General features: G+C 36.0%; 1 protein-coding gene across 7 annotated transcripts in view; it reads left to right on the forward strand.

The window, feature by feature from the left end:
• ATP11B (ATPase phospholipid transporting 11B (putative)) overlaps window positions 1-20,931 on the forward strand; it is a 127,745-nt gene that overhangs the window by 50,771 nt on the left and 56,043 nt on the right. For all 7 annotated transcript variants that reach the window (XM_040480863.1, XM_040480864.1, XM_040480865.1 and 4 more), the window contains exons 10-12: window positions 803-884; window positions 14,079-14,229; window positions 15,346-15,543. In XM_040480863.1, coding sequence (XP_040336797.1) covers window positions 803-884; window positions 14,079-14,229; window positions 15,346-15,543 — 431 coding nt within the window. The remainder of the gene's footprint in view (window positions 1-802; window positions 885-14,078; window positions 14,230-15,345; window positions 15,544-20,931) is intronic.

Here is a 20,931-nt window from a genome sequence, read left to right on the forward strand (position 1 = left end):
TTTTATTTTATTTTATTTTATTTTATTTTATTTTATTTTATTTTATTTTATTTTATTTTATTTTATTATTTTATTTTAAACATTTATTTATTTTCGAGAGACACGAGTGCGAGTGGGGCAAGGCAGAGAGAGAGGGAGACACAGAATCCAAAATAGGCTCCAGGCTCTGAGCTGTCATTACAGAGCCCAACGTGGGGCTCAAACTCAGTAACCATGAGATCATGACCTGAGCCAACGTCAGCTGCGTAACCGACCGAGCCACCCAGGTGCCCCAGTAGGCACACGTTTTTAAAATAGTACTTTCCTTTTGTTTACTTAATTTCTTCTGACAGATTTCCGTATTATTTCTCTAGTGGTAGAAAATTATGTCTAGACTTCACAGATTCCGGCATTCAGAGCCTTTCGAACTCTGACCTCATTCCATTGTTCATGAAAACCTAACAGAAAGCGCTTTTCCATTTCTGTCTTTGTTAACACTTTTTGCTCTATCTATAATGGCCTTTCCTGCCATCTTTACGTTTTCAAATCCTTTTCTTCCATCGGTTCCAGCTCTAATAATATCTCTCATTCAGATATATTAATTATAACTCAGAAACGGAATCCCCGTGCCTTCCCCTTCCAGCAGGTTAAGTGACTGGAGTTCTTCAAAATTGGACTTGGAAAGCCTTTTAAAAACTCCAGAAAGACTTAAAGAAAGCCAAATTGTAACAACAATCAGACAGTACACTCCCTTTCAGGCTAGTGAGTACATCTGTTTGGTGAAATATGCTAGATTATTTTTAAAGAGTGTTTTGTTTTGCAGGTGTTGCTATATACACTGGAATGGAAACAAAGATGGCATTAAATTACAAGAGCAAGTCACAGAAACGATCTGCAGTAGAAAAGTAAGAAAGTTGTCTATTTTCATTTATTTACACATGAATATGTCTATGTATTCATATATGTATAAAATACTATGTATATAAAAATACATGTCAGTCAACAAAAGATGGTATTCTTGAGGATAGGGATGTATACATGTAGCATTTTGCACAATGTTTGGCATATAGTAGGTGCTAGATTATGACTTTAAATTAACAGCTTTAAAATAATACTATTGGATAATAATGGAATCACTTGATCAGACTAATCCTGCAGATAGCAATTATGAAATCTGGACAAAAATTTTTTTACATAAACAAGTATCTGAAAATACAGGAGAGTATTTTCCCGTAACTTCTTGCCTGAAGGTACTCCCTAATTCATGTGCTGCATAGGGCATCAGAGAGCCTGAGCTTTACAAGATTTAAGTGTTGGAGGACAAGGTTTAAAGCTAGAAAAACAACTAGACAGAGGTAAAACGGTGTAGGGGAGGGAGCCACAGAAGGGAATGAACTCTGTACGTAAATTATGCCCAAATCTTTGACTATTAGACCTATACATGTGCAAGAGAGACCCTGGTGGGCTTAGCAGAAAAACAGTATCAGGAGGCGGGAAGAACAGAACATAGAATTTTGCTGTTGTCTATTGCAGTGGAAACAGAGTTTGATGTTTGAGCCTAGCCAAGTTAACTTCCTGCTGGAATGAAAATCAGCACTCTTGTGAAGAACATAAAAGAGTACAGTCTTTACAACCTGTTATTTATAAAATTTAGTATGTAATCAAAAATAAGTAGACATATGAAGAAAGTATAATTTGTATTCAAGAGAAGAAGCATTCAATAGAAATTGTCTCCATAATGTTCTGTATCTTGCAGTTAACAGACAAGGTCTTTAGAGCAGATATTATAAGTATTTTTAAGGGCCTAAAAAAAGATGTGACTAAACACATGTAAAATATCAGCAAAGAAATGGAAACTACAGAAAACAGTATGGAGGTTCCTCAAAAAGTTAAAAGTAGAACTGCCCTGTGATTCAGCAATTACACTACTAGGTGTTCACCCAAAGGATACAAAAACACTGATTTGAAGGGGTACATGCCCCCTGATATTTATACCAGCACTATCACCAATAACCAAATTATGGAAAGAGCCCAAATGTGCACCAACTGATGATTGGATAAAGATATGGAGTGTGTATGTATGTATGTATGTATGTATGTATGGTATATACACACACTGGAATATTACTCAGCCATCAAAAAGAATGAACCTTGCCATTTGTAACATGGATGGAGCTATGGAGTATTATGCTAAGTGAAATAAGTCAGAGAAAGACAAATACCATACCATATTATTTCACTCACGTGTAGAATTTAAGAAACAAGTGAACGTAGGGGGGAACAAAAAGAGGCAGACCAAGAAACAGATTCTTAACTATGGAGAACAAACTGATGGTTGTCAGAGGGGAAATGAGGTGGGGGATGGGTTAAAAGGCGATGGTTATTAAAGAGAGCACTTGTGAAGAGCACCAGGTGTTGTATGTAATTGATGAATCACTAAATTCTATACCTGAAACTAGTGTGGCACTGTATGTTAACTAACTGGAATTTAAATAAAAATTTGAGGGGAAAAAAAAAGAAATGGAAACTATAAAGAGAATTCAGCAGATATTCTTGAGTTGAAAATCTAATTACTGAAATGTAAATGTCATTAGATGGGCTCAGTACCAGATTGAGGAAGGCAGCAGAAATTGTTGGTGATTTTTAAAAAGCAATAGAAATTATTCAGTCTGAAGAACAGGGAGAAAAAAGATTGAAGAAAAAATGAACAGAATTTCAGAACCATGTGAATACACAATATTAAGCTATTTAGCATAATTCTACTTGAGTCCTTCCCCAAAGAGGAGAGAACAGTAGGGGCAGAATAAAAATATCTGAAAAAATAATAATGGCAAATTTCTTGAATTTGAAAAAACACAGTGGTAATTTAAATCCAGCAAATCAAAATTTGTGGACTCCAAGGCAAAGCCTAAATTAAAGAGAAATTTCGAGCTATAAGTGTTTACATAAGAGAGGAAGAAAAGCTTAAAATAGTCATCTAAGTTTCTACCTTAGGAAGCAAGATAAAGAGAGTAATTATACCCAATCAGAGAAGAAAGAGAACAGATATTAAAGATGTGAGCTGGGGCGCCTGGGTGGCTCGGGTAAGCGTCCGACCTCAGCTCAGGTCACGATCTCGCGGTCTGTGAGTTCGAGCCCTGCGTCGGGCTCTGGGCTGATGGCTCAGAGCCTGGTGCCTGCTTCCGATTCTGTGTCTCCCTCTCTCTCTGACCCTCCCCTGTACATGCTCTGTCTCTCTCTGTCTCAAAAATAAATAAAAATGGTAAAAAAAATTTTTTTTAAAAAAGATGTGAGCTAAAACCAATAGAAGAGAAAACAAATAATAGACAAAATTAACAAAGCTGAAACTGGTTCTTTGGAAATAATAACAAATTAATAAATCTCTACTTTCTCAATCTAGAGAAATATATATTATTAAATTAAATATATAAATATAATTTATAAATATTTATAAATATTTATAAATTTTATAAATAAATTTTATTATTTATAATAATATATTATATTATATAATAATATATTGTATAATATATATGATATATTATATGATATATTATATATTATCTATATAATATATATAATAATATATAAATAATATAATAAATTTATAAATATTTATAAATATAATAAATTCATAAATATAAATTAAAATATATATTATATACTATATATAAAATATATAAAATATTATACATAAAAATATAAAAATATAAAAAAAATTTGTCCACACAAAGGGATAGTCTTTTCAACACACAGTGCTGGAACAGTTAGACATCCATATGCCAGAAACCAAATTTTCACCCTTCTCTTCACCACATACAAAAACTAACTCAAAATAAAACCTATACATAAGAACTTAATCTGTAAAACATGGGAGAAAATACTTTGTGACTTTGGGTTAAGGAAACATTTGTTTGATGGGAAACATACAAAAAAGGAACCAAAAACCAAACCAAAAATTGATAAATTTCATCAAAATTAAAAACTTCAGCATACCTGAAGCTGATATGACATTGTATGTCAACGTTAAAAGAAATTAATGCTTGTATTTCAAAAGACACTGCTGAAAAAATGAAAATACAAGCCACAGACTAGGAAAAATACTTACAAAGCACATATTTTGTAAAGGACTCCTATCCAAAATATGCATTTTCACAACTTCTTTTCAACATTATTCTAGAAGCCTTATTCAGTGTCACCAGACAAAGAAATAAAAGGCATAAGTATTAGAAAGTAAGAACTAAAATTGTCCTTACTGGAGGACACATGGTTTGTCACATAGCTGTACGCATTCAAAATTAAAACTATTGGAACTAATAAGTGAGTTTTAGCAAGGTCAAAACATGGTGAGAGATATTAAAGATTTATCCATTAAATAAATGACGAAATCACACTAATAGATTGGCAGGCTGAGTATTGTTAAGCTGTCAGGTGATGTCTTGATTGTTTCAATCCTAGTTAAAATCCCTGCAAACTTTTTTGTGGTCATTGACAAGATGATTCTAAAATGAATATTGAAATACACTGGCTAAAATGCATACATAGAATACACAAAGAAAATAGTCCCTTGAAAGAAAGCTGTAGGGGATGCCTAGGTGCCTCAGTCAGTTGAATGTCTGGCTCTTGACTTTGTGTCAGGTCATGGTCTCAAAGTTGGTGAATTCAAGTCCCATATTATGCTCTGTGCTGACAGCATGGAGCCTGCTTGGGATTCCCTCTCTCCCCCTCTCTCTCTGCCCCTGCCCTGCTCGTGTGCTCTATTTCTCTCTCTCTCTCTCAAAATAAATAAATAAACTTTAAAAATTGAAAAGAAAAGAAAGCTGTAGGATTTATATTCCCTGACTTTAAGACTTATTATAAAGCTGGTGAAGGGACCAGGGTTGAAGGGGTAGAAGGCAGATGGGATATGGAAAATGAGTTCAGATTAAGGGAACTAATACCTTACTGGAAGACAGGCACAGTAGATGTCTATCTGTGTGGAGTGAGAGCTCAATGGGAATTAGAGGATGTCGAGAAGGAGGATCCAGGTTTTAGTAAAGAAGATTTTGGCGTTTAGTCTGAAAAACTGTTGATTGAAAGTATACAGTAGAGGGGGATATCCAACATGGCAGAGAAGTAGGGGAACCTGAAGTTCCCTCTCAAACACAGCAGTGTTGAGGGCAAGGGACTTTGAATTCCAAGAGTCTGGGCTGTAGAGTGACAGAGACATGTCCATGGGGACAACCTGGCAGGCAATACGTGCGTGATTGCAAACTGGGAGAGATAAAATGTGCAGTGTAGGCACGGAGGGGAGAGATCCCCTTCTGCAGACAAAGGGAAGAAAAAGAGAGGCTGTGGAAGTGCAGGACTGTATTTGGACAAGAGAAAAAACAATGGACTGGGGACGGAGAAAGAGCCAATCTCTAACTGTGGGGCTTTCTTTGGACTGGGGCTGGCTGCCCAGTTCACGCACCTGGGGAGGAAGGGAGCTAGCCCCAGGCTCAGTAACTAGTTCAGAGGTGCAGTCTGCAGTGGGAGAAAGCGATTCCCTCCCTTGAGTGCTGTGGGAAGAAGGTATATAACCATTCAAAGGACAAGAGATCCTACCTGTGCTCACCAGCCAGAGGCCATTTATCAGCGGTGTGGAGCGGCACTTCCCTGGAACCAGGACACACGGAGTGGGACCCTTTAAGACATTGGGGTTTAAATCCCAGCTGAGCACCAGGGAGGTGCAGGAGTTGGCAGAGCAGGACAAACCACCTAGTCCATGCCAGTGCGTCACTGGGAGGAGGCCCTCCATCCGTGGAGTGGAGTGGCACTTCCCTGGAACTGGGGTGTGCAGAGCAGGACCCTTTAAGACATCTGGGTTTGAATCCCAGACAAGCCCCAGGGAGGCGTGGGAGACTGTGGAGTGGAAAAAAAACAAGGCCCACTTGCGCCAGCACAGTACTATGAGGCACTCTGTGAACAGAGTGGTTTGAGACACCCAGTTTTTGCATTTTCTGATTTAATTCATGGGCAGTTTTCTTCCTTTTCTTCTTCTTATTTCGTCCCTCCTCTAGTCTGGTTGTTCTGGTTATTGGTTTGTTTAAGCAGACATATTTATTCTATTCTACTTATACCTGTTCTATATCTCTTTCTTTATTTTCCTTTCTCTCTCTAGATTAAGCCATATAGTTTTTCTGCCTGGTCAATTTTTTTTCCCTGCCCCTGTCATTTTTCTCTTTGTATGGGATAAGGCCTTCCACCAACACTGCCCTATCCCCCAACACTGTTGTTTGTTGTTGTGATGGTGGTAGGTTTGTTTTTTGTTTTTCTTTCCCAGAGCTACTTCAACGAACAAATCAAAGCACATCTGGTGGAGGGTCCAAAACATCACTACGAGTAGGGAGGTAAAACAACCAGAGTCACAACAACAGAGAGCAAGTAACACACTCCAAAAAACACTTCCTGAAGGGCCAGGTCCTGGACAGTGCTCACAGGTGCAGGACACATAATAGCTTTTAAAACACATAAGAGACAGAAAACTAGCCAAAATGACGAAACAGAAGAATTCTTCTCAAAAAAAAAATTCCAGGAAGAAATGACAACTAAAGACTTGATCAAAACGGATATAAACAATATATCTGATCAAGAATTTAGAATAATAGTCATAAGATTAATCGCTGGGCTTGACAAAAGCATAGAAGACAGCAGAGAATCTATTGCTGCGAGATCAAGGAATAAAAAATAGTCATGACAAATTTAAAAAATGCTGTAAATGAGGTGCAAAATAAACTGGATGTGCTGACAGGATTGAAGAGGCAAAGGGGAGAATAAGTGAAATAGAAGATAAAATTATGGAAAAAGATGAAGCTGAGAAAAAGAAAAAAAATTCTAGACCACGAGGGGAGAATTTGAGAACTAAATGATGAAATAAAATGTAATAATATCCATATCATAGGTCCAGAAGAAGAAGAGAGAGAGAGAGAAAGAGAGAAGGTGTACTTGGACAACTCATAGCTGAGAACTTCACAATTTGGGGAAGGAAACAGATATTGAAATCCAGGAGGCACACAACTCTCTTCAGACGTAATAGGAATCTATCTGCTACACGATATATCATAGTGAAACTGGCAAAACACAAAGATGAAAAGAGAATTCTGAAAGCAGGTAGGGACAGACGGGCCTTAACCTACAAGGGTAGACACATAAGAGTAGTAGCAGACCTATCTAGTGAAACATGGCAGGCCAGAAGGAAGTGGCAGGAAATATCAATGTGCTGAATGGGAAAAATATGCAACCAAGAATCCTTTATCCAACAAGGCTGCTGTTGTTCAGAATAGAAGGAGGGATAAAGGTTTTCCCAGCCAAACAAAAACTGAAGGAATTCATCACCACTAAACCAGCCTTCTAAGAGATCCTAAGGGAGACTGTTGGAATGTTGCAAAGGACTAGAGACATCATTATAATCATGAAACCTACAGATAATACAATGACACTAAGTCCATATCTTTCAGTAATAACACTGAATGTAAATGGACTAAATGCTCCAATCAAAAGACATACGGTATCAGAATGGATTAAAAAACAGAAGACCCATCTATTTGCTGTCTACAAGAGACCTGTTTTAAACCTGAGGACACCTTCAGATTGAAAGTGAGGGCATGGAGAACCATCTATCATGCTACTGGAAGTCAAAACAAAGCTGGAGTACCCATACTTACATCAGACAAACTAGATTTTAAACTAAAGGTTGTAATGAGATGAAGAAGGGCTTTATATCATAATTGTGGGGTCTATCCATCAAGAAGAGCTAACAATTACAGGGGCGCCTGGGTGGCGCAGTTGGTTAAGTGTCCGACTTCAGCCAGGTCACGATCTCGCGGTCCGTGAGTTTGAGCCCCACGTCAGGCTCTGGGCTGATGGCTCAGAGCCTGGAGCCTGTTTCCGATTCTGTATCTCCCTCTCTCTCTGCCCCTCCCCCATTCATGCTCTGTCTCTCTCTGTCCCAAAAATAAATAAACGTTGAAAAAAAAATTTTTTTTTTTTTTTTTAAAAGAAGAGCTAACAATTACAAATGTTTATGCACCCAGTTTGGAAGCACCCAAATATATAAAATAATTCACAAACATTAGCAACCTTATTGATAAAAATGTGGTAATTGCAGGGGACTTTAATAAATCCACTTACAGCAGAGGATAGATTTTGTAGACAGAAAATCAATAAAGAAACAATGGCCCTGAATGATACACTGGACCAGATGGACTTGACAGATGTATTCAGAACTTTTCATCCAAAAGCAGCAGAATACACATTCTTCTCAACTGCACACGGAATATTCTCCAAGATAGATCACATACTAGGTCACAAAACAGCCCTTAATAAATATAAAAGAATTGAGATCATACTGTACACATTTTCAGATCACAATGCTATGAAACTTGAAATCAACCACAGGAAAAAGTTTGGAAAACCTCCAAATGCATGGAAGTTAAAGAACATCCTACTAAATAATGAATGGGTCAACCAGGCAATTAAAGAAGAAATTTAAAAATATATGGAAACAAATGAAAATGAAAACATGACAGTCCAAACCTTTTGGGATGCAGCAAAGGCAGTCCTAAGAGGAAAATACATTGCAATCCAGACCTATCTCAAGAAATAAGAAAAATCCCAAATACAAAATCTAACAGCACACCTAAAGGAACTAGAAGCAGAACAGCAAAGAAACCCCAAGGCCAGAAGAAGAGAAATAATAAAGATTAGAGCAGAAATAAACAATATAGAATCCCCCCCCCAAAAAAAAGAGTAGAACAGATCAATGAAACTAAGAGTTGTTTTTTTGAAAAAATAAAATTGATAAACCCCTAGCCAGACTTCTCAAAAAGAAAAGATATTGTACCCAAATAGGTAAAATCACGAGTCAAATTGGACTTATCACAACCAACCCCTCAGAAATACAAACAATTATCTGAGAATACTATGAAAAATTATATAACAGCAAACTGGACAACCTGGAAGAAATGGACAAATTCCTAGACACCCACACACTACCAAAACTCAAATTGGAAGAGATAGAAAATTTGAACAGACCCATAACTAGTGAAGAAATTGAATCAGTTATCAAAAATCTCCCAACAAATTAGAGTCCTGGGCTGGATGGCTTCCCAGGGGAATTCTACCAGCCATTTAAAGCAGAGTTCATACCTATCTTTCTCAAGCTGTTCCAAAAAACAGAAACGAAAGCGGACTCATTTTATGAAGCCAGCATTACCTTTGTTCCCAAACCAGACAGAAACCCAGCAAAAAAAAAAAAAAGAATTATAGGCCAATGTCCCTGATGAACATGGATACAAAAATTCTCAACAAGATACTAGCAAATTGAATTCAACAGCATATAAAAAGAATTATTCACTATGATCAAGTGAGATTCATTCCTGGGCTGCAGGGCTGGTTCAGTATTCACAAATCAATCAATGTGATACATCACATTAATAAAAGAAAAGATAAAAACCACATGATCCTGTCAATAGATGCAGAAAAAGCATTTGACAAAATAACAGCATCCTTTCTTAATAAAGCCCTCAAGAAAGTCGGGATAGAAGGAACATACCTAAACATCATAAAAGCAATATATGAAAAGCCCACAGCTAATATCCTCAATGGGGAAAAACTGAGAGCTTTCCCCTGAGATCAGGAACACGACAGGAATGTCCACTCTCATGACTGTTGTTTAACATAGTGTTGGAAGACCTGGCATCAGCAGTCAGACAGCAAAATGAAATAAAAGGCATCAAAATTGGCAAAGAAGTCAGACTTTCACTTTTTGCAGATGACATGATACTCTACATGAAAAACCTGAAAGACTCTATCAAAAAGCTGCTAGAACTGAAACATTAATCCAGCAAAGTCACAGGATACAAAATCAATGTACAGAAGTTGGTTGCACTTCTATACACCAATAATGAAGCAACAGAAAGAGAAAAAAAAAAGACGTCGATTCCAATTACAGTTGCACCAAGAACCATAAAATACCTAGCAATAAACCTAACCAAAGATGTAAAAGACCTGTATGCTGAAAACTACAGAAAACTTACGAAGGAAATTGAAGAAGACACAAAGAAATGGAAAAACATTCCATGCTCATGGATTGGAAGAATAATATTGTTAAAATGTCATTACCACCCAAAGCAATCTACATATTCAATGCAATCCCAAGCAAAATTGCACTAGCATTCTTCTCAAAGTTAGAAAAAACTATCCTAAAATTTGTATGAAACCACAAAAGACCTGGAATAACGAAAGTAATGTTGAAAAAGGAAACTAAAGCAGGAGGCCTCACAATCCCAGACTTTAGCCTCTATTACAAAGCTGTAATCATCAAGACAGTATGGTATTGGCCCCAAAACAGACACACAGACCAATGAAATAGAATACATAACCCAGAATTGGACCCACAAATGCATGGCCAACTAATCTTTGACAAAGCTAGAAAGAGTATCCAATGGAAAAACAGTCTCTTTAGCAAATGGTGCTGGGAGAACTGGGCAGCAACATGCAGAAGAATGAAACTAGATACCTTTGCTACACCATAAACAAAAATAAACCCAAAATGGATGAAAGACCTGAATGTGAGACAGGAAACCATCAAAGCCCTAGAGGAGAAAACAAGAAACAACCTCTTTGACTTCAGCCACAGCAATTTCTTGGTCAACACGTCTCTAAAGGCAATGGAATTAAAAGCAAAAATGAATTATTGGGACCTCATCAAGATAAAAAGCTTCTGCACTACAAAGGAAACAGTCAATAAAACTAAAAGGCAAGTGACGGAATGGGAAAAGATATTTGCAAATGACAGATAAAGGGTTAGCATCCAAAGTCTATAAAGAACTTACCAAACTCAACACCCAAAAAACAAATAATCCAGTGAAGAAATGGGCAGAAGACATGAATAGACAGTATTCCAGAGAAGACATCCAGATGCCCAACAGACACATGAAAAGATGCTCAACGTAACTCATCATCAGGGAAAGACAAATCAAAACCAAACTGAGATACCACCTCATACCTGTCAGAGTGGCTAAAATTAACAAATCAGAAACCACAGATGCTGGTGCGGATGTGGAGAAACGGGAGCCCTCTTGCACTGTTGGTGGGATGCAAACTGGTGCAGCTGCTCTGGAAAACAGTGTGGAGGTTCCTCAAAAAATTAAAAATAGAATTACCCTATAGCCCAGCAATAGTACTACTAGGAATTTATCCAAGGGATACAGGAATGCTGATTCATGGGGGCACATGTACCCCAATGTTTATAGCAGCGCTTTCAAGAATAGCTAAATTATGGAAAGAACCTAAATGTCTGTCAACTGATGAATGGATAAAGGTGTGGTTTATATATACAATGGAATACTATGTGGCAATGAGAAAGAATGAAATCCTGCCATTTGCAGCAACGTAGATGGAACGTTTATGCTAAGTGAAATAAGTCAGAGAAAGGCAGATATCATATGTTTTCATTCATATGTGAATCTTTAGAAAATTAACAGAAGACCATGGAGGAAGAGAAGGGTAAAAAAAATAGTTACAAACAGAGAGGGAGGGAGGCAAACCATAAGAGACTCTTAAATACAGAGAACAAACTGAGGGTTGATGGGGGGGTGGGGTAGAGGGGAAAATGAGTGATGGGCATTGAGGAGGGCAGTTGGGATGAGCACTGGATGTTGTATGTAAGTGATGAATCACGGGAATCTGCCCACAAAAGCAAGAGCACACTGTACACACTGTATGTTAGCCAATTTGACAACAAATTATATTTAAAAAATAATAATAAAGAATTTCAGGTTGTAAATAAAAAGTATACAATAGTGGATGCAAAGCTATAGTAAATATAATATGGTATTAGCAAAAAAAGACATTTCATTGGAATAAACTAGAGTTGAGAAATAGACCCATTCATATATGGTCAATTGATTTTCAACCAAAGCATCAAGTAAATTCAGTGAGGAAAATGATAGTCTTTTCATTAAAAGATGCCACAATAATTGGATATCCATATGGGAAAAAAATAATAAACCTCAATTCCTATATTACCTCATACTCCAAAAAGTTTTTGAAGGTGGGTCATATACCTAAATGGAAAGGCTAAAACTATAAAACTTTTAACTTTTTTTAATGTTTGTTTATTTTTGAGAGAGAGACAGCTCAAGCCGGGGAGGGACAGAAAGAGAGGGAGACAGAATCCAAAGCAGGCTCCAGGCTCCAAGCTGTCCGAACAGAGCCCTATGCAGGGCTCGAACTTGCAAACTGTGAGATCATGATCTGAGCCAAAATCGGATGCTTAGTGACTAAGCCACCCTGGCACCCGAAACTATAAAACTTTTAGAAGAAAACTTAGGAAGATTTCTTCACAACCTGGGGATAGGTAAATATTTTATAGGATAAATAAATAATACCACAAAAGAAAAAATTGGCTAGCTCTACTTCCGCAAAATTAAAAACTTATTAGACTACACAATTAAGGAAATGATCAAGGAAGCCACAAACTGGGTGATGGTATCATAAAACATTTATCTGACAAAGGATTTGTATCCAGAATATATAATGATACATTAAAAGCTCCTCTAAGTCTATAATAAAAACAATGCAATGAAAAAAATGGATATAAGACTGGAGCAGAGAAATTTTTACAAAGAAATGTACAAAAGGCTAGTAAACATACAAAAAATTGTACAATGTTATTAGTCATGAGAAAGATGCAAATTAAAACTGTAAAGAGATACATACCAAATACACTTAGAGGAATGACAAAAATTAAAAATCTAAAGGTTCCAAATATTGGCTAGGACATGGAGCAGCTAGAACTCTTACTTTTAAATATTCTATGGGTCACAGAGAAAATTTTAAAGAACATTTTTTTTTTTTTAATATCCAGAAGTTAATGAAAATACAGTGTATCAAATTTTGAAGGATGAAGCTAAAGCAGTGCTGAGAGAGAAATTTATAGCACTTGTATTAATGTTCTCCGGAGAAACAGAACCAGTAGGAATATACGTAGATGTATGTAAGAGATTTATTATAGGAGTTGGCTCATGTGGTTGTGAAGGCCACAAAATCCCACAGTCTGCAGTCTGCAAACTGGAGAAACAGGAAAGCCGATGGTATGATGCAGTCAGTATCCAAAGGCCTGAGGATGGCCCCTGATACGAACCTGGAGCTCTGACATCCCAACTTAAGAAAAGAAAAAAATTCGTCCTTTGCCTTTTTTATTTCATTTGGGCCCTCAGTTATGATACCCACCTACGTTGGTAAGGGCATATGTCTGTACTGAGACTTTTATCAAATACTAATCTCTGGAAGATATAGTATTTATAGTATCAAATAGTAGTATCAAATACTAATCTCTGGAAGAGATAAATACCCTCACAGACACACCCCAAAGTAATGTTTTACCAGGTGTCATCTCTTAGCCCAGTCAAATTTAGATTAACCATCACAGCACTAGATAGTTAACATTAGTACAGAAACTGAAATTAGTGCTGATTAAAGAATCAAAGATGTGATATTAAGCTTGCTTTGTGAAATATTGTAATGTCAATCTTGCCTGGAGAAAACAGGGATTCTAAAGTTAATTCCTGACTTATGTGATTTTTGTAAGTTTACAGGATAATTTTTATTTAGGCTTTGGTCTTAATCCTTAAAAAGGGTGTGATCTCCTCCCAGAGGTTTTACGAAGATTTGACAAGCTAGTGGATGTGACAAAGTTTTATAAAACTTTTAATGCTATATAAATGTTAGTTATATTTATACTTAACACTAGATGCTAAAAATGTAAAAAATCTTAGAATAGCTACTTATGGTGAGAGTAATTGGCCAAAACTGTCATTTACTGTAAGCATTTTGAACAGTAATATAACCAATTCAAATAGGCTTATAATCTTCTGTATTAGCTATTTTATCCCTTGGTAAACAGATTCTATTGAATGGTCATTTCTTAAAATACAAAGATTGTTTCCTTTAAATAGCTACATGATATCTTATATATTTTTATATTTTATTTAATACCAGTATAAAATTTTCAGGCATTTGAATATAGTAACACATAATTGATATGTTTCATATGCTTTTTTTTCTCATTCCAGGTCAATGAATACATTTTTGATAATTTATCTAATAATCCTTATTTCTGAAGCCATCATCAGTACTATCTTGAAATATACATGGCAAGCTGAAGAAAAATGGGATGAACCTTGGTATAACCAAAAAACAGAACATCAAAGAAATAGTAGTAAGGTATTTTATGGTGTTCTTGACTCTGCTATAAAGGAAACTATTCTTTGGCACAGTTGATGATTTGGTAGTGACTTCTGATAGGGCTGACCACTGTGATCTCCTAAAACCATTACTATTAAAGGGTGACAGAAAGACTGCAAGTCAGAGTGGCCATTATGTTTATACTGGTATACTTTTTGCATTTTAAGGCATAAGCAATTGTATTTCCTAAGACATGACTTGAATAATTATAAGAGATCACAAAAATTTAAATCATCTGTGTTGGCATTCCCCTTCACTACTACAAATTCAGTTTTTTTATTTTATTTACTGTATGCTGTAAGTGAATTAAAGAGTTAGTTGACTTATTTTCAATTCTGTCAGAATAATTCAAGGAGTCTTACTGTCAGTCCATTGATAAGGTGAAGTATTGATACAAAATTTGTCATATAATGTTTTAAACAATAAATATGGACTACCAAGACAATTTAATCTGCAATTTTGGTAACTTTGTCTCCAGATTTCACATTAGATTAAAATACAACTATTGCAAGACAGATGTGGATCTCAAGAAACCACAAAGCAGATCACAGGAACATATTTTCCATATCATTCATAATTAGTATTTCACCTTTCACAGAATGCATGTCAAAATGTGATAACTGCTGTGCCATTGAAGTAGGCTATTACTATATCATCTGTAAGTAAGAGTTTTAATTTACAGCAGTTCTAGTCTACCAATTTTTAAATAAATTTTAAATTATAGTCAGTTTTTAGTTATCTTTGATTTTGAAAGGTAGAAGTAGAAGAGTAAGTATACTTCAGGGATTATTAATTAAATATTTTGCTAAAGGTTATTTGAGTCACATCAGGCCTTTTGGTAGCTTCTAAAAAGTAACAAGTAGTTTGAATTTAACCTTTTCTTTTTTCGTTTTGTTCAAGATTCTAATGAGCAATAAAACAACCAAAAGAAATGTATTAAAAAAATGATTCAACAAATGAATTTCAATTCATGAAACTTCTGCTTCAGAATATAGTTGATGGTCTGTTTAGACATGAAACTTTCTGATAATTTTTCTCTGGTCATACTGAGGAAATTCTCATATGTATTCTTGTATCAATCATTTTTTTGCCTAGATTCTGAGATTCATTTCAGACTTCCTTGCCTTTTTGGTACTCTACAATTTCATCATTCCAATTTCATTATATGTGACAGTCGAAATGCAAAAATTTCTTGGATCATTTTTTATTGGCTGGGATCTTGATCTCTATCATGAAGAATCAGACCAGAAAGCTCAAGTCAATACTTCTGATCTGAATGAAGAGCTTGGACAGGTAAAAAAGATCATTTTATTTTGTTTTGCTAATATTTTATTTTTATCAAAACAATACATATACAAAGAAAAATACTATGAGGCTTATACCAAAAAATAGCCCTACTTTGCTCCACACCTAACTCTTGTTTCTCATTTTTAAATCTGAAATCGTTTTTCCCATTATTTAGCACTACTGTATATAGTGTTCTTTCTTGATTTTTAAATTTTAGACATTATTTATTACGGAATATAAAGATATACTCTTATGCTGCTGTTTATACACACATACTCAGATACATACCCACTTTGCCTCCCTATAGCCCTCTAATATTGTTATATCACAATTAGGGATTCAGTAAATGTTATTGACATTATGTTGACTCTTAGTATTGCTCACTAATTCCTAGTTCTTTATGTGTATCCTATGATACTATAATTACACTTTCTTTTTTATGTGTTATTTTCCCTAGAGTTTATTGCTCTGTTTTTTCATTTGCTTAATTTCTGTATGCCACAAACAAGTCTCTGATTAATATTTGAAATATCTCTCTACATACTCAAACATATCAAGTAATCTAGGATTTCCTTTCTCTTTCTTTTTATGGTGGCAGCTTTTTTGAAGACTTTTGTCTTTCTGCTTCAATTTGGACTTATTTCTGGGCCTGCTTCTTAGCTGTCACCCAGGACTTCACTTTACCATTACTCTAGAAATTCCTTTGCCTCTCTCCTGTTTTGGATCTCCTGTCTCCTGGATCCCGTGTCACCCCACATGTGTCTTTTTCTCTCATTTTGGTGGAATACATCTTCTAATAACTTCCTGAAAAAGGATGCATGAGAGGAGAATATTTTGAGACTTTGGATGTGTGAAAATTCTTTATTCCTTTTTTACACTTGATTAGTAATTTAGTTGTATAATGCATCCCAGGTTGGAAATTATCATTCTTCCATATTTTAAAAGCATTTCTCCATTTTTTTCTGGCTTCCAATGTTGCTGTTAAGAAATGCAATGCCATTCTGATTCCGAGTTCTTTGTGTCTGATCTGTTATTTTATCTCTGGAAGTCTTTAGGATCTTCTCTTAATGTGATGATTCTGAAATTTCATGATGAGGTACCTTGGTGTCAGTCTTTTTTTTTTTTTTTTTTTTTTATGCTTTCATTGGACAGTGAGCTCTGTGAGCCCTTTCAGTCTGGAAATACATGTACTTCAATTCTAGAAATTTTCTTACATAATTTCTTTGATAACATGTCTTTTTTAATTTAGTATTTAGATATCAGACCATTTATCTTGATTCTCTAATTCTCTTTCTTTGACTTTCAGTTTTCCTTTACTTGTTTGTTTTTATAATTATGGAAGAATTTGTCAACTCTATCTTTCTACCTATCTTTTAATTTCTTTTATTTCTGTTATAATATTTTTAATTTCTAATATTCTAGTATATTTGAATAATCTTTTTTAATTGCATCATATTCCTTTTCTTGAATATAAGCTATTCTTTTAGCTCTCTGAAGATATTAATGATGGCTATTTAGTCTTGTGCTCCTTGCATTTTCTCTTTGCCCCTAGTTCCTTTCTCAGTAGTCTGTTCTACTACAATATGGCATATGCATTCCTAAAACTTATTGTGCTACTTAAAATTACTTAGTAAAAGCCACAGGACTAATGGGATTAGGAGTACAACAAAACTTTGTCAATGACACATTTAAAATAGCTTGTTAAGAAATGCATAAGTACTGTGGCATTTATCTTGAAATTTATCATAAAATGTGGCATTTTATCTTGAAATAGACCAGAAGGTTTCTTGTAGAAGTGACCATCATCGAAGTATTGCTACCTGTGTGTCATTGTAAAGTATAGAAAGGAAGGTTATCTGAAAACAGAAGTGGATGGGTGTGGCTTATAACACCCATGGTGACCTGAGGTAACTGGTACCTGTTTGAGGCTTGCACATTTCACGTGTTCCTTCTGGGCTTGGCAGTTTGCTGGTGTTTCTCACAAAGGAAATTGTGCATAACCAAATGCAAAGTGCACGTTATGTTCAAATTGTTCCCTTATATATCAGCCATATTGTTATAAGTTCATGTTTTCATGACCTTGTTGTAGCAAACTGTCTAATTTGTCTTAGACTCTACCTTTCTTTTAAGGAGTGATCCTCAAATGAATGCTAATCTTTGGTTTTCTTTACAAGCTTAAAAGTTTTCCATAGAAAACCCTAGCAGCCCAGCTATTTTTTGGCACATCCCCAGACATCAGTGTTGGTCTTTTCTCAGTTTCCCCAGAGAGAATTACTCCAGTTAGTATTTCTGCTGCTTGTGATTGTTAGGGCCATCCAGTAGAAATCTCCGTTTTTAGTGTACTGCCACACTCCTGTTTTTAGCTGCCTCACACCTGTTTTCAGCTTTCCACAGGGTTCAGATTCTCTCTGGTTCAAGCTCCTCCTTAGACAATAAACCTTCCAGCTGTTGCTCGGATAGATGTAAGGCAGTCTCAGGTTTGCAAATTATGAGGTGATTTCAGGTTCCACACTGTTCCTGATACCTCCATTTTCTGCGAGTTTCTGGGAAAGGATTTGCCCCCATTGCTTAGGTTTCATATTCTATGTTCTCTTAAGTCACTTGCCACTCATTCAGCTCCTTTCCATCTTCCAAACTTGTTATATCTCCCTTCTCATGTTGTTTCATCTACCATTATTTTTGTTCTTTTTTTATTCCTCTATTCTTACTTAAGTGAAGTTTCAAGAGGAGCAGAGATAATTGTACTTGCTCAGCCTGCCATTTTTAACCAGAAGTTGATCCATTTATTTTTAACATTTAGGAGGCTGTAGTAACTTATGCTAAATATTAATTTATGTCACATTTCTTTAATTATGTATCACATATTCAGGACCTAAAAACAGAGCCTGCTTTTACTTCTCCAAACACATTTTTTCCCATTTTTTCTTTCCTTTGACCTTTTCTATCCCAATTTTCTTCTCTTCCTCTTTCCTTCATGTTAGAATGTTGTTTTTCTGAAACTTCACACTGTGCATATCCATATCTGTTTTCTTTTTAATAAACTTTAAGTGATAACTTTGTAAAATTTCTAATTCATCTCAGCCTTTCTTTTTACTTTTAAGCCTGCAAGTATTTCATAATATGTTTATTGCCTATATTCCTTTACCTATTTTTATACCAGTGAAATCTACTTTATTTCACACTCTCCTATGTCCTTAAATTTCCATACTGTTAAAGAAGCTACTCTTAGGGTGGTGTACAGTGCCCTCTTTATCACTAAAGTTAAAACTTCTTGATTTTATACAAATTTTTAAAAATCAAAATTGAGGGGCGCCTGGGTGGCACAGTCGGTTAAGCGTCCGACTTCAGCCAGGTCACGATCTCGCGGTCCAGGAGTTCGAGCCCCGCGTCAAGCTCTGGGCTGATGGCTCAGAGCCTGGAGCCTGTTTCCGATTCTGTGTCTCCCTCTCTCTCTGCCCCTCCCCCGTTCATGCTCTGTCTCTCTCTGTCCCAAAAATAAATAAACGTTGAAAAAAAAAAATTTTTAAAAAAAATCAAAATCAAAATTGATTTATTTTATTCATCTCTATCTAATCTTTTTTTTTTTCTCAAAATGTTTTTTTTTTTTTTTATTTATTTCAAAGGAGAGAGCGAGACAGAGCATGAGCGGGGGAGGAGCAGAGGAGAGGGAGAGACAGAATTCGAAATAGGCTCCGGGCTCTGACCTGTCAGCACAGAGCCCGATGTGGGGCTCAAACTCACAAACTGCGAGATCATGACCTGAGCCGAAGCCAGACGCTCAACCAGCTGAGCCACCCAGGGGCCCCTCTATCTAATCTTTTAATTCTAAAAAGTCCTCCATGACTGACAGATCTCTGTCTATTCTAATCACTTTTGGAGTATTAGTTCTGTTTGCTGATATATTTTGTATCATAAAATAAAAGTGGCAAGAACAGACATTTTTGCTTTATTCCTGAACTTAGTTTCAGGGAAAGCATTCAGTCTTTCTTCATCCAATGCTAATTATGGGGTTTTGTAGACGTATTTTATCAGGTTGAGGAAAGCCTGTCCCTAATTTGTTGAATGTTTTTATCATGAAAGGGTATCGGATTCTGTTAAATGCTTTTTCTGCATCTGTTGAGATGATCATTTTAATAATAGAATAAAGAACAAGTGCCAACTTATTATTATGGTGGGTTTCATTGATTAATTGATGTTGAACCAGTTTTGCATTCCAGGGATGAATCCCACATGTTCATGGTGTGTATTTTTTATCTTGTTCTAGATTTGGTTTGTGTTTATGTTCGTAAGGGATATTGGTCTGTGGTTATTGTTTTTCCTTATGATGTCTACCTCGCTTTTTAAATGATGACTTTCTCAAATCATCATTGCATTAATTAAATCCTCACCGTGATCCTAGTTTGTATCAAGATTTAACTATTTCAGTCTTCTCTTTTTGGACCTACCTTCTTTTAGGGTTAATTTTCCAAAATTAGTCTCCAAGAGTAATACAATTATTTGTCTTACCTTTTTAAAATATTTTCATTTGGGGCGCCTGGGTGGCTCAGTCGGTTGAGCGTCTGGCTTCGGCTCAGGTCATGATCTCGCAGTTTGTGAGTTTGCGTGCCGCATCGGGCCCTGTGCTGACAGCTCAGAGCCTGGAGCCTGTTTCGGATTCTGTGTCTCCCTCTCTCTCTGTTCCTCCCCAGCTCTGTCTCTCTCTAAAATAAATAAACATTAAAAAAAAATTTTTTTTTTTTAAATTTTTTTTTCAACGTTTATTTATTTTTGGGACAGAGAGAGACAGAGCATGAACAGGGGAGGGGCAGAGAGAGAGGGAGACACAGAATCAGAAACAGGCTCCAGGCTCTGAGCCATCAGCCCAGAGCCCGACGCGGGGCTCGAACTCACGGACCGCGAGATCATGACCTGGCTGAAGTCGGACGCTTAACCGACTGCGCCACCCAGGCGCCCTAAAAAAATTTTTTTTAAATAAATAAAAATTAAAAAATAAAAAAATAAAATATTTTCACTTAAACTTTTTCCTTTTCCCTGAGTTTGTCTCCTACCCTTGGTTTCATTTTCCCCCATCTATCTATTTTAGATAACTTTCTATCTCTGACTTCTTGTGTTGCTATGACTTTGTGTTCCTGTTCCCAGCTCTGTACCATTTCTTCTGGACCACATACCCTTTCACATTCTAGGTTATTAAGCATCCCTTCCACCCTTGCTCAAAGATCATTCTTAATCCTACTACTTCAAAATACCTTATCCAGGAGAGGAAAAAGAACTATTAATACCACATTATCAGCCAGCTCTACAGATGAACATGCATGTAAAAATGCCACGAACTTCAAAGTGTATGTGTATATAGACTGAAATTATTTTATGTTACTCTGTTTTGTTTCTGGGTAT

The sequence above is a fragment of the Herpailurus yagouaroundi genome, unplaced genomic scaffold (assembly GCF_014898765.1).
Source record: "Herpailurus yagouaroundi ecotype Mexico unplaced genomic scaffold, PumYag 159, whole genome shotgun sequence".
NCBI lineage: Eukaryota > Metazoa > Chordata > Mammalia > Carnivora > Felidae > Herpailurus > Herpailurus yagouaroundi.